Source organism: Ailuropoda melanoleuca, chromosome 7 (assembly GCF_002007445.2).
Source record: "Ailuropoda melanoleuca isolate Jingjing chromosome 7, ASM200744v2, whole genome shotgun sequence".
NCBI lineage: Eukaryota > Metazoa > Chordata > Mammalia > Carnivora > Ursidae > Ailuropoda > Ailuropoda melanoleuca.
Window position 1 is genome coordinate 8,225,491 of NC_048224.1, and position 15,147 is coordinate 8,240,637.

Consider the following 15,147-nt stretch of genomic DNA (forward strand, 5'->3'; position numbering starts at 1 on the left):
CAAAGTCACAGAAAAGTCTCCTTAGAAGAAAGTACAGAGAGTTCTCAAAGCTTATAGAGCAAATGATCAAAAAGTGAAACTGAGGAAAGAGGGCTCCTGAGGTTTATTATACCTGGCATGTAGCAAGTAATTCGTTTTCAATTCATTTTTGTGGTTCAAATGGTTATAACACAATAAGGTGACACCAAATTACCTTCAACTGACACTAGAATAAAAAGCTTTCAAATTTTTCACTGAACTGTTAAAACCAGGAAAAATACAGGCAACAGTATAATTATACTACAAATATTTACTCTAAGCAATATTCTATTTATAATATTGCGAAGAGAGGGACACCATCAAAAAGATTCCTTTATTAAATAAAAATATATCAGGTAATTATGTATCATTCAACAAGTATTTACCCAGCATCTACTAAGTGACAGAGACGGGCACTAAGGATATAGCACTGAACAAACAAAGCAAGCAAAACAAAAAATCTACACCCTCAGATGCTATATAGGTCTAGAGTGGGAAACGAGAAAAACAAATAAGTGAACTACAAAGAAGAGGCGGGGAGCGGGGGATACCAGGAGTCGGCTGGGATTTGCAATTTCAAATAAAGAAGTTTAGACAGGAAACACTGGAGAAAAGACTTGAGAGTGGTGTTAGAGGACGTATAAAGTGAATACACGCTAACGGCTATAAAATACATTCAAAAAGGTAATAATGCCGGCAGAGCAAAAGCAATCAATCTGAAGAGTGCCATACCTCCATGTGGAATCTTAGGGTTCTCGGGGAGTCTTCCTGGATCAGTAAATGAGGCCCTCACTAAAGCAACCAGACAAAATATGGCAATGCCATAGAATACTTTGAAATAAATAAGAAAGTAAGTAAATAAAATTAGTCATTTATTCTTTGAAACATTTTATCAAGAAGCATATTGAAAGCTTAAGTGCATGTTTTAATTAATGCCATCAGAATAAATAATTTTCAAAACTAAAATGGAAAAATTAAATGATTACATAATATTCATTTCATTCATCAAATAATACTACCAAAAGGACTATCTTGTACATATTAAATTTAAATATTATTCTGCATAACAACTGATAAGCTTGTTATAAATCAGATTTTTTAATTAACAGAGATTCCTTGTCAATAATGGCATAAGTGAATGGGCTCCCTTCTAATTACTACATGTACTATATTGGATGAATCAAAGCAGCATTTTAAAACCCATCCTACAATTAAACTTTTTCACTACCTCTAATTGGCTATCTTCAAAATTACTTTGAGTTAGAGATATTCAATTGCTCCTTTTAATAGATCTTAAGATACTGATGTAATGTGAAAATAACCTAGACATTTTGAGTTTTTAAAAGAATAACTAGAAAAATAACAGTAAGGAAAAATAGATTTCATTATAATTCTACCTTTTAAATAAATAAAAAAATAGGCATTTGGCAGGGGAGGGGGAAGGCTCTGCACCAGTAGTAGGAAACTCAGTTTGAGTGCTAACTCCAGGACTGACCGCATGGTACTGGTCAGTTTTATCACTTGTGTAACAGAGATTATATTTCCCATGGCACCTGTGAGGCCAAAATGACATAATGCACAAGGAAACTATAAATGCCATTTGCGTGCAAAATATATCATTTCAACCTCATTCTTTAATCATGAGCAAGCCATCACCAAATGAATTACAGCAGAAAATAATTATCCAGAAGTTCAAAGTGTTATCATAATCAACATCATAATAATTTCTGTATCATGAAATTCTCATTTATCAGTTATGTATATCATCTTTATTCTTAAAACTTCCTCTGCATTTGAAATGAGTACATAATAGAAACATTAAAAATACACACAGACACACACAAAATAGCACTCCCCTGCCAGCTGCAATTTAAACAAAATGACCTGTATACATTTTGCAGAGTTAGATATGGAGATATCACAATTACCCAACCCTGCAAAATCTACAAAAGCCAGTCTTTTTTAAAACTTCCATAATTTGGTAAGTAACTTAATGTTAATAGAGCTATTAAAAGACAGGTTATCATAGTGATACTATACTCCAAAAATATTCACAATGAAAAAACTAATTATATAAAGAAATAAAGATCAGAAACTTACTTATTATTAATATGCCTGGAATATGTCCTTCTTCATAGTGAGGAAAGAGGACAATTTTGGGAATTAAAACAATATTGTATAACCAGACAAAGACAATCAAACCCATGCAGCACCAACCATGTGGGTCAACAACAAAGTGAATCCGGAGACCCATTTTGCAGTCCTACAACTGCGTGCCAACCCACAAGGAAAGGCGATCCTAAGGAGAGGTGACAAAGAAAAAAATTACTTACATAGAAAAAATTATTTGACTAAAACAAAATTACATTACTGGCAACTATAAAATGACACCGAGTTTTCTTTGTATATTTTTGACAAAATGAAACACATTGGAAAACAAAGAGAAGTTTCAGGATATTCACATTTCATCATAAGCTTCAAATAATTTAATTTCAACTTTTACTATGAATTGCTATCACAGAGGATAAACTGGCAATAGCTTCTGAAGCTAAACACAAGTCTGTCCTTAACCTAGCAATTCCATGTGTAAACCCAAGAGAAATGAGACACATATCAAAAGATATGTACAAAATTGTTTAGTAGTTTTAATCATTAGACTAACTGATGGTCATACAAGTCAAAACAGTTGTCCTCTTGTGGCGGGAGGGGTGTTTATTAACTATAAAAGGACATAAGGGAAACTTTGAGGGGCTAGAATTGTTCTATATCTTGACCTGGGTGATGATTCATGGGTGGACACATATGTAAAAATTACTGTGCTGCGCACTAAGATTTGTGTGATTTATTTTAATTTTAAACCACAATATGATGACTCAACAATCATTTTGAAAAATTATAATAAAAAGCGGAACGTAATCACAAATTGCCAAAAATATTTAAACTCACAGAACGAAGCCCCGCTAATCTTACTACTATCAATTCAAGAAGACTCCTGTTTAAATGGGGCTTTTTTCATATGAGTGTTAACAAAATGACAATCGACCTCCCAGTGAGACACTTAAAGTTGATACATGTATGTTTATAGTACCAAAAAAAGTGATTTGAAATATGTGCCTACCTTAATAGATATAATTTATAAGACTTAAACAGGAAATTACTCTATAGGTCAAGGGGGCACCTTTTACATAAAATACAATGTAATAATACAATAATAAACTAGGACAGTGTTTCTCAAACCTGTACACAAACCACAATCAACTGAGGAGCTTTTTAAAAATACTTATTCCCAGGCCCCATTTCAGATCTATTGAATCATAACTCTTTATGGAGTAAAAGCTCAAAAACCAATTAAATGTTTTAAAATGTTCCCCAGGTGTCTCTGATAGAGCTGACTGGTATCTAGAAACCACTGATCCAAAAGCCTCCCTAAGACTTCAATGTTAGTGCAATGAGTTGAACTCAGTTCAACAAATTTATTCATGGAGCCACCACAACATACCAGTTATTACAGATACAATGATGAATGAGATGTGGTCTTTGCTTAAAGTAATTAACAGTCTACTGGAGAAAAGAGTCAGAAAAATGGGTTTAATACAACATGTTAAGTTCCAGAGATGTGAACAAGATGTCACCAGAGGCATGGAGGATGGGGACCAGTTAAATTAGGGCAAGACTTCTTGTAGGTTGTGAAATCTGAGTTCAGCTTTAAAAGATGGGTAAAAGTCATCCAAGCAAAGAAAAGTGACAACAATACTGTAAGCAGAAGGAAGAAAAGGAGGTATACAAGAGTAAAAGTTGTAGGAGGTATGACAAATTGCCATCACATGTCATAAAGCTTGCAGTGGAGAGTGAGGGGTGAGAAATAAGGGGCTACGTCATGAAAGACCCAAAGATGCCATGTTAGAATGCCAAGACTTCATTCTTAGACGTTGGAAAGCTACTAACGCAGGAAGTTAACATAATGAGATTTATACTTTAAATAAAGTATTGAAGCCCTGGTGTCAAGGACAAAATTAAAGATCAGTTAGGCTAAGGAAAGACAAAAGCCAAAATTAGGTTTGGAGAGGAGATCAACTGAGGAAATAGTTACAATCAAACCAGGAGGTTTTACTAATTGACTGGATATTAGGGGTTACAGAGGAAAGAGTCAAGAATGACTCCCAGGTTTCCATCTTCTATTTCTTACTATCATCAGTTGGAGAGCCTCAGGGTCCCCATCCCTTAGAGGCCTTGCCAATGTTCTTTAAAGCTACAAAGCTACGGGAACAAAGATAAAAAGACCAAAGATTTAGGACTAGCTGATTTTAAAGTAATACCCTGATCCTATCATCCTTAGAACATGCAAATACTGGAGCAGCAGACAAAAAGGCACGAACTCAAACGCAACACTACCCAACTGTTTAAATCAGATATGGTCTAAATAGAGCCTAGGCCTTTAAAAAAGTAAAAGCTGAACTTCATTACCTTTTAATTAGAAAATTAAAAGATCTATCAGTATCATTAAAGTGAGGAAAGTCACAGAGGATAAAGTATGCTATTTAATTGACTGGGTATCAGTTTTAAAAACTAAAGGAGCTCAAATACAAATGAGAAGCTGTCTACAGAGCTAAAATGAGAAACATTAAAAAGAATGTTTATTTTTACATTCTTGCCAACCATCAAGTGCCAAAAGAAATGACAGAAGGCTCTGTCTCTCAACATGTTCAATATTATTCACTTCATGTACCTTCTTTCTTGTAATGTTTCAGTTCCAGTCAGGACTGAAAAACAGACTATGAATTCCAATCATCACAGAGAACAGAGTGATTTCATTACTGATTTCTAAATTTATTAATATTAGAAACAGAAGAGCATACAAGCCAGCAAAACAAGCAGCAGAATTATCAAACACTCGTTCATGTTTTTGAGCTCCAGTTGTATTCCCCTCCACCGGGGAATACCAAGTTTTTCTCAGGAGACTCCTCACAACTGAAAATACTAGATCTGCAAAGTGCAGTTAAGGGTGTCCGATTTTCCTGCACGGAAGCATGTACAGACAACAAGCTCTAAAAGAACAAGCATCCCAAGGAAAAGCAAGCAGCGAATAGGAACATAAAACAATGAATAAATAAGATGTTGAATTGTTTTTTAAATACCTGATGAGTGAAAATTAGTGCCACATAAGCTTTACAGCTAGACTGTAGAGAAGCAAACAGTAGTCTTCTACGAGCTCCAAATCAGATTACAACCAGAAACACGTAACTGGTAAACTTGTAGGATCACTCCACTCGGTTAATATCTGCCAGGCGTGGCTTGCGGCTGAACAGAAACTATTACACATCCTGAACCACAACCAAGCTGAACACAGTGCTGCTACTCCGTCTTAAGGGTGGCATCTGGAAAATACTTTCATTAGCTAGAGATTCTAACATGCTAATTTGTATATTAAAAGGTGAGCTCATCACTCAAACTTTGATGTGACTAGTGGACATACTAGTACTTCCACATTTTTGACGATTGCTATCTGTAACTCTACTAGAGTGCTGTGACTAACCCTCATTAATGATGAAAATTACTACCGCACCAACTTTTTTTAAAGATATTATAATTCAACTCTAGTAAACTAGACCTCATAAATATTTATGATGTCCAAACTATTCTAGGAGGAAACCACCTTTCCTTTCTTGCCTTTTTAGGCCACTAAATTTTACCATGTATTTTCCTCAGGAAGAATACTCGAATCACTATGAAAAGAAAGGGATGAAAACTATTACAGGACGGAAAACTGTAACATCAAAATGCAGATTTTAGAAAATGATAAAAATTAGCCAAGATAATTCTCAAGAAATCTAGCCAAATGTTCTCTCTAAACTTACAGTTTTATATGCCTCTCCACCTCAGCCAGTGGTCTTATGAATGCTCCATGAACATGAAAAAAATATTCCCTCTCTCATTCCTCCTATCTGAAATGCCCCTACCATTTTCCTTACTCTATTTAAATTCAATTCATACTTCAAGGTCAATTTGATTCTCACTCTCCAGATGAAATTTTTTCTGCCACCTCAGTTCACAGTGATTTTCCTCTTCAACGTTCCAAATACAAAGCAAAACTAGTGCAAGAAAATAGCAAATGGTTTTGTAATCTCGAAATGAGGAAGACCTTCACAAACAAGACCGCAAAAAGGTTAAAATTTCTGAAGCCTAAAACACACCAAAAACAAAGTTAAAAGACAAAGTAACCCTTTTAAAAAACATTACAACATATGGTAAGAGGCATACAAAGTAAATACAGAGAAGTGATTCACAAAGAAAAAAAAATTAATGGCTAATCATTACTGATTAGGAAAATGTGAAATAACTAGGTATGTTTTTTCATCCTTTATATTCACAAAATTTTAGAAAAGACAGATGATTATCCAGTGATGAGAAAGCATGGAGAAAAGGACACTCTCAACCATTACTGCTATGCATGTAAACTGATACAATCATCTTTAGAGGACAGCGTAGCGGTATCTATTAAAAAGTCAAACTCTTTGACCCAGCAGTTTTATCTCTAGTAAGAGCTACCAAAGTACTCATTAGAGCATACAGGTACATATACATTCACGGTGTTCCACACAGTGCTTTTTGTAATCGTAAAAACTGGGCACAACATCAATGTTCATGAAGAGGGAGGGGAATGATCAAATAAATTATTGAGACATCCAAGGTGTAGAGTTATTTCCAAGCTACTGCAATTAAAAAGGAAGGAAGGAAGGAAGGAAGGAAGGAAGGAAGGGAGGGAGGGAGGGAGGGAGGGAGGAAGGAAGGAAGGGAGGGAGGGAGGGAGGGAGGAAAGGTAGGTAGATCTAGATCTGCATATGGCTACCCACACATACTGTTGAATGAAAGAACGGAGGTTATGAGAAAAAGCTTAACAGTGGTTTCCTGGAGGAGAGGAAGATAATGAGAGACTAGGAAAAGGTATAAGGGAACACTCTGGTTCCCTCATAAAGAACTCTATCTAGGTAGGAGTTTGAGATACACAGGTTGCGAATTCGTCAAAAGTCAGCAAATGTACACTGAAGAATGGTGCATTTCATGGTATGTAAATTTACCTTTTAAAAAACCCTATAAACCAACATTGAACTCTAGCTAATGATATGTAGGCTGAAGTACTAGGGCGGGGGCAGAAGGAGGAAATGTACCGATGTCTGCAATTTACTATGAAATGGATCCAAAAAAAATAAAGTGGATTGATGGATGGACAGAGAGATGGATGAGCATGTGCTGAAGTTTAATAAAATATTAGTTGTAGAATCTAGGTGATAGGTATTCAGATGTTACACCATAAAATTTTCTCAACTCTTCTGTTTACAATTTTTCATAATTAAATGCTGGAGGGGAAAGCAAATTACAGAAAAGTTTGCATAACATGATCCTTTTTTTGTTAAAAAATACGTATAAATAATTTCTATATATGTACAGGAAAAAAAGTATAGAAGAAAACATATCCATCAAACTGTTAACACTAGTGGTTATCACTGGGCTGAGGAAGGACAGAGCCGTGAGAAAGAAAGCTTTCACATTTCATGTATGGATTATGTGTTCTTCTAAGTTTATTAATAAACATATGTACTTCAAGTTCTTTTCAACCAACTGAAAAAGAAAGATTGCCTAGGGGTTCTGATTAGACATTTCAACCTTGTACACAAGATATTTAATTTAAGCTCTCCTTATCACTATATTTATTACCCTAATATTAAGTGCTTTTAAAACTAATATTTTTTAAAATGCAGTATAGCAGCATCAGCTGTAAAGTCACATCAGACTTGTGTTTCTGAAATTCGTATTACTCAGATTACTTTTCTCTATGGAAAAAGAGATTTCTTATTTAAGAAAATATCTAGTTAATATTTAATATGAAAAATTTTAAATAAACATAATGTAACTACAATTACCTTTTCTTGCAAATGAATAATTGTTTAATGCATCTAAAAATAAGACTTTAAGGACACTATACCAAATAATACAGAAACATATTCCCACATAAAATTAAATGTAGACTTACCACTTGCAAATTCACCAAGATGTGTTGTAATTTTTCTGGTGCTTGCATTTAGAGGTTTTATCTTGATTCATTCCTTTTTTAATTACATCCCAACAAATGGATCTCTCCTCAATAACAGTTCTCCATGAGAATCTATTAATGGTTTAACAAATAATGATCTCTTACAAAGATAAAAATTGTAAGCCACTAAATATTGTGAAAACGTCAATTACAAAAGTTTTAAATTCAAAAATAAGATGACTCAACTCCACCTGATTTTGTTTTCATATCCTACCTCATCCCCCCAAGATCTGCATTTGATTATCATTATACAGGAAAGTTCTCTCTTTTGAAACCACCCAGTTCCCATAAAATCAAATTAGTATTGTGTGTCCAACATTTGGGCTTCATCAAACTTCCTGACCACAAATCACAAAATGACAACAGATTCTGAGACCACTGATGAAACAAAATGCAATGTAATGTCTATCAAGATGTGAGGCTGGAACTATCCAATCACAATTGACAAACATAAACTGAAGAGTTTAAAATAGAAGTAAGTTTTAGTTTAAAATGTTTTAAGGAAAAAGCTATCCTCCTGTTATGAACCATAAAGAGAATCAACCATAAGAGTTAGTTTCTACAGTTCAAGCTTAAACAATAATACTGTAAAGAGTTCTAGATAACACACATACACCTATTCAGTATTTTATGAATTCAATTAACATCTATTATGTTAATTATTATGCACAGGATACAGATAAAAAAGAGATGGGCCCCATCCTCAGGGAAGACAGACTATAAACAGACCAGATCAATACTTCGTAGACAAGGTGAGACAGAGGGCAAGACAGCAGGAACGCATCTCATATTGGAAGGGTATTGGCTCATGGAACTTTTTTCAGTTATGGGAATATTTATGTGCATACTAGGTTGTAGTACAAAAGGTTATTTTTGATGGTGAGTTGCCAACGGGAAAAGGTTTCTGGAAAGAGTGAAACCTGTGAAATAGCTAGTCAAAGAATGGAGGCTCTTCTGAACAAGGGACCAAAAGAAGCCAAAGTATAGAAGCAGGCTGAGAAAACCTAAGTAAACCAAAATGACTACAGTCATTGCATAGGGAAGAATGGGGTAAAACATGTTTAACCCTTTTGAGCTTACCTGTAAGAAATATATTTCGTAACATTACCAGTACACACAGAAATATATGACATGAGAATGCTTTATACTCATTAAATGAAATATATAATTGAAAAAGTTTAATGAAATATTTGCCCTTACTACATGGGATGTACTATGATGCTGTTATTCTATTTTATCCTAGTTCATTTTAACAAAATTATATAATGTTGATCACAGCCCACTAAAGGGATTTCATGACCCACAAGACATGAGTGATCTAAGAGCAAAAAACACTGTTAAACCATGCTGAGTCTGGACTTTGCAGTGAACACAGTGGGGAACCACTGCAGGATTTTAGGCAGAAGAACGCCATGATGAAGTTCACATTTTGGAAAGAACAGCAACACTATGAAGGATGGACTTGGGTGGGTGCATAAAGCTCCAAAACTGACTACATAAAATAAGCCAGGCTTACTGGTTACCCAGGTGAGAAATGAGAGCACGTGGGAAGACCAAAACAGCTGTGACTTGTAAGGGGAGCGTGGAGGAGCGGGTGTAAAGAAGGAATACTTAGGATAGGACACATGCTGGAAAGGGGCAGATTAAGAATTTGATGAGAAAAATTGACAGGACTTGGTGATCAATTGGAAGCAAAGGGCAGACTACAGGTTTTTGGCTTAGGGACCACGTGAAGGGTGCTATCATTCTCCAAGACAGGAAATGAAGGACAAGTTGCGAGTTTCTTAAGCATACTGCTTACCACAGCAAAAGGAAAGTATTACATACAAGGATGTGAGAAATATATCAAAATCATTAGCATTACATTTCCATTCCCCTTATAGACTTTTTAAACTGTATTTTCTCCTAGCATCATTTTTCTATGGCCATGACTATTAGATTGTCAAATATGATTTGTTTCTACTCTAACTTTCTAAGCTAATTTAGAGTGCTTTCCTTGCCTGCACCTTTGATTTTTTTAGAGACAAAACATGGAATGACAAAGTAGAGGAGCTGCTACCCTAATAGCAAATGAATGAATTCATCTTCTTCTAGAAAAAAATCGCAAGCAGAATTAAATGTGGTACAACAAAATGTCTGAGACATGGCCAAAGTCAATAATGCCTCTACGGCTATGACTCTAGGGTGGCTTCCTGATGTTTCAGCAAAACAGTACTTCCTGTCAGTATTATTAGGTAATAGCCCAAGTCAAACATCTATGAGTCAAACCCCCGTCACTCACTGGCTTAGACTCATGGAAAACTCCTACTTCACATCTTCAGTTACGAGAGCTACACTGTACCATAGCCTTTACGACGGGATGACCACTTTTCTAAGTCAGCAGCATCACCGACATCACGGAATCAAATCTCACCTATGAGGTACAGAAACAATGCTAGGCTTAAAACTCCACGTAATCTCGGGATAACAAAGAATATTCCAAAGTGTCATAGCTATAAAAGGTCATTAAATATTTTTAACATTGGTATGTCTGAAAGAATACAATCAACAATTCACAAGGCAAACCAAAAAAAAAAAAAAAAAATTCCCACAGAAAATTCCCAAAACAGGTTAATACACGGATATTGTAAAATGAAGTTACAATTATATGCTTTTAAACATATTTATACAGATATTTAACTTCTGATGTTATCTACTTTGAAAATTGGCCAAGATAAATAATTCTACCTAAAATATCAAGCTACAGTGGCACCTGGGTGGCTCAGACTGTTAGGCAGTATGACTCTTGATTTTTGGCTCAGGTCATGATCTCAGGGTCCTAGGACAGGCCCCAAGTCTGGTTCTGCGCTCTCTCTGCCCCTCCCCTTGCTCCTGCTCTTTCTCTCTCTCTCTCTCTCTAAAATAAGTAAAAAAAATCAGTAAAATATATATAAAAATTATAAAAAATTAAAAAATACATCAGGCTATAGCTGTCTCTAATAATTACCCAAGGGGCTAATTCAATTTTTTAAAGTTTTTTAAAATTTTTTTTAAAATACCACTACACATAGGTATTCATTTTATTTCAACAGAGTAGGAAATTAATCCTGTGGGGATATGAAAAAGAGAGCCACATTCAAATTATGACACAGCCTCCAAGCTGCCGTTTCTTTTCAGGCTTCCGTTTAGCCATCTGTAAAATGGTGATAAAAATAACTCATGGAATTGTTGTCATGCTTAAATGAGAAACTGCCTGACAAATGAAAAGTAACTCCCAAGATAGTAACTTTAAAGGGGAGTGGGAGATAGAAGAGGAAGAGAGACAAAGGTTAAGTTTTACTTCTAGTCCTGCAACCTCCAGAATCAAACAATGTTTCTGGGTCCCTATCTTTAAAGTCGTGATACAATTTAACCATACCCCAGCCCTACTTCCTCTAACACTAAAGCCTGAGAACACTTGTCAGGGACGAGAAACCTCCCACAGCCCAGCCTTTCAGCTGCTATCATACTATGAGCATAGAGGGAAGTTTTATTTCCACGTGTTGGCATGTGGTCTCTTCAAGCAGAAAACTAAAAATAGAGATTTGATCTAAAATAGAGGGACTGAACTAAAACCTATAAACCAAAATCTTTCAAGGAAAAGCAGGAGGGCTGGTAAGTTAAGGACTAAAACATGGGAGCAAATCAGGACCTGATTTCAGAAACTAATGAAGAATGCACAATTAAACTAGGGAATTTTGACTCAATGCTGAGTTCTCCAGGAAGACTTTCTGAAAATGTGGGTGGGCAAAGTGTCAAAGCAGAACACACCTGCACCAGCAATGGTTTCAAGAAGCCACTTCTAGAACGAGTCCTTAAATCACTACATTCTAGGCAAAACTGAACATAAGCCATTGCTCCTGTGCAACTGCTTCATGAGTGAAAAATAAATGTAAATTAATACCTCTATTAAAAATATTGTCCTGCAGTGACACACTTCATCGGAATTCCCTAACAGAAAGTAAAAACAGCTTGGAAGGTGTGGGATGATATGAATTAAAGATACCAAATACTGCTTCAGTCAGTATAAAAGGCCTACGGGGGAATCTTCACTTAGGAAGGCAGGGAGAGGGTCCGGAAAGGCGGGAAGAACTAAGGTTGAATGTAGAGTAGGGACAGAAGATAACCTTTGCTTCAAACAAAGCACACAGATAAAGTAAAAGCCAGAAATGAAGAGGCTCTGGTGTTTCCTGGGCATGAACCTGACCACATTCTTCCAAGGGGGAAGGGAAACTAGCTACCTATCTCTACTACCCACTCCACCAAGACAAACTGAAAAAAAAAGGAAAAAAAAAAAAAAACCTAAGCCAGATTCCCTTCACACCAGGCTTTACCAAAGCAGGTGCAGTTTAGAAACAGTAATACTAAAAGAAACCATCACTCCTTACTTGCTTGAAACTGAAAATCCTGCAGTAGGTAAAGTTATCCATTCCATAATTATGGATAAAAGGCGTAAAATCGGAAGCCTGGCTGAGATCACACTTGAGCATGTTAAAGTTAGACCTAACATAAAACTAATCAGCGCGTGGCAAAATACTAATGTTTACCTAACCTGCCCTTTCGTGGAAGCAGCAACAGGCGGATGAAGAGAGCAGATACCCAGTCAGCCTCTTAAATGGGATGAGGTTAACCCACCTACAAGATAAAGCACAGGGCAAGGGGAGGCCTAAAAGGCAGAAAAGCAACTTCGAAAATGTCATCTCTTTTCCCTAGGGTACATCAAAAGAGGGAAATAAATAAACCAACTACCATCACCCTAAGATATTTTTGGCGAGGTAGCTACCAATGAGAGCAGTGCTACTCCACGTCTGTGAATAACTAGGTTTATTCAATTTACCCATGATTCTTAACCAAAAAAGTCACTATGCTGACAACAACAACAAAAGAAACTGGGTTTTTTCCCCATTTATTCTTGTCTTTTACCTGTATTTTTCACTGATACAAATATTTCAAACATTTTCAACTTTAATAAGAGCTATAAGCGCACTGATTATTCTACTAGATGTTAAAATGCCATTTATATTTAGTGCACTTGAAAAATTGAATCTGAGCCCTAATGTTTTACTAAAGCAATATAAAATTCTCTCATGCCTTAATATAAAAGTAAAACCGAGCTTAGGGGAAACTCCCTGGTTAAAATAAAAACAGCTTTTCCTCTGCCTTCCCTGTTACGCCTGTTAATACTGATACTACCATTATGTAGCCTTCTACGCTGAAAAAGACTGTATTGACTCATGCTCAGTTACAATCCAAGAAAAAAAAGCTCCACGGAGACAATACTAGACTTCTCGATTAGTTTCTTCACTAATACATGGCATTATTTTATCCATGCACTTTTCCACAGGTTCTGAATCAGTCCCTACGAATTTAAGAAATCAGGCAGTGGGCAAATAAGTAAAAATTTTATGATTCACACTGATCCCTTCTTTAGAATCTACTTATTAGGCTGATGGCTACATGTGTGCATTTTAAAATGCCTACATTTCTCGTATTAAATAAAACAGCCCAGAGATAGGCAGTGTAACATGGTTACCATCATTTTATTTAAAATATGCTCTATTTCATTTATTCCAACTACAGCTTCTAAAGTATTTTACATTTAACAGAAATCACCACAGTTTGAAGGAATTCAAAATGAGGAATTCTACACCAAGTACTATTCCAAAAGTATAGAAATACACATTTTTTAGTTATATTTTGATATCATTTTCCTCATACTTCTTCAGGTATATGTTTCAAATGTGCTCTTAACATGCTCAAGGGCTTTAAATTAATTACAAAGGTAGCATATGCCAAATAGGTATGGAAAAGCTAAAATGAGCCTTAAAGAACTTAGCCTAACTCCTTAGTTGTACAGATGAGAAAACAGGGTGGGTCACTGACCTATCCATGACCCTACAGCTAGATTGTGACAGCAGTGGGACTAGAATCTAGCATTTCTTCCCACTACACTAAATCTCATTTGGTTCTTTCCTTCCCATTGATTTTTCACCTCATCTCTTCCTCAAAACTCTTTTTGCCCTCAAGAGGTTGAACAACTAAAGCAACGTAAAACACTGCTCTGGATCTCATCTGTAAAATAAGTAAAATCTAAAGGACTGGAAGCATTTAACAAGATATTGCACAAGAAGCCAAGGAAGGCACATACCAAGAAGTCATCAAATGATGACTATTATTATTCATTATTATTATTATTTTTTTTACCACAAGGAAGGTAGTGAATTTTTTTTAAGGATACATACATATTAGCCTCCTAGGCTGACGATCCATCTGACACATCATCTTTTTTAACTTGGCGCTTAATTATCCTTAGTCGTCGTTTAGGCTGTAACTTTACACTATGATTTATGACCCACCCACAATGACCTTGATTTTTTTTTCCTCTTGTACTTTTATGGACTGCTATAACTGCAATATTTTCGAGTAATAACCGGTCAGGTTCTCTCAGCCCTAGAGATACAGACATACTCTACTGACTCACAAGGGATTTTAAAATGTGGCCCAAATATAGCTTGAGAAACCACAACTTTAAATGGACTCTCCACTTAAAATCCAGCGACCTATTTATTAGAGTGCATGGTAACAAGTGCAAACTGCGGCCATCCATAAGCCATTTTCTCAAAATCACTCTTGGATCTGGGGGAGGGAGGCAGAAGGTCAATAAAGGAGCAAACTATTTCTGCTCCTGCTAGTCCTGGGCAGCCTCACACCAGTGATCTGGGAATGAATGAAAGGCTGCGATAACATCGATAAATCGGGGATCCCTGCGCAGGTCTCCCGGCGGGGGTGCAGAGAAGGAAACTGTAGTTCACAGGCGAGAAACTAGGGGCACAGATGTAATCAATTAAAAATCAAAAGCCAAAAAACCACCCCAAATCACCTCGGCTACAGCAGGTACCCACCCCCCACCCCCACCCTCAGTTCTGGGAGGGGGAGCTGGCGGGCGCCTGCGGCTCCGGCTGCAGCTGCTCTGTGACCCGCCCGGCCCCCGGCGAGCCCCCGGTTAGGAGCGGGGGCGGGGG

General features: G+C 36.3%; 1 protein-coding gene across 3 annotated transcripts in view; it reads right to left on the reverse strand.

Annotated features, from left to right (window-relative positions):
• The window catches only part of ZDHHC21 (zinc finger DHHC-type palmitoyltransferase 21), a 59,455-nt gene extending 44,432 nt beyond the window's left edge, over positions 1–15,023 (reverse strand). The window contains exons 1-6 of one of the 3 annotated variants that reach the window (XM_034663908.1): positions 12,678–12,692; positions 10,389–10,520; positions 8,048–8,179; positions 5,154–5,393; positions 2,119–2,317; positions 751–849 (exon numbers count right to left, since the gene is read on the reverse strand). In XM_034663908.1, the coding sequence (XP_034519799.1) occupies positions 751–849; positions 2,119–2,272 (253 nt within the window). In that variant the 5' untranslated portion in view covers positions 2,273–2,317; positions 5,154–5,393; positions 8,048–8,179; positions 10,389–10,520; positions 12,678–12,692. Of the gene's footprint in view, positions 1–750; positions 850–2,118; positions 2,318–5,153; positions 5,394–8,047; positions 8,180–10,388; positions 10,521–12,677; positions 12,693–14,367 lie in introns of those variants that run through there. The other 2 variants (XM_034663907.1, XM_002915940.4) reach the window with 2 other exon arrangements.
• Positions 15,024–15,147: the final 124 nt, after the last annotated feature.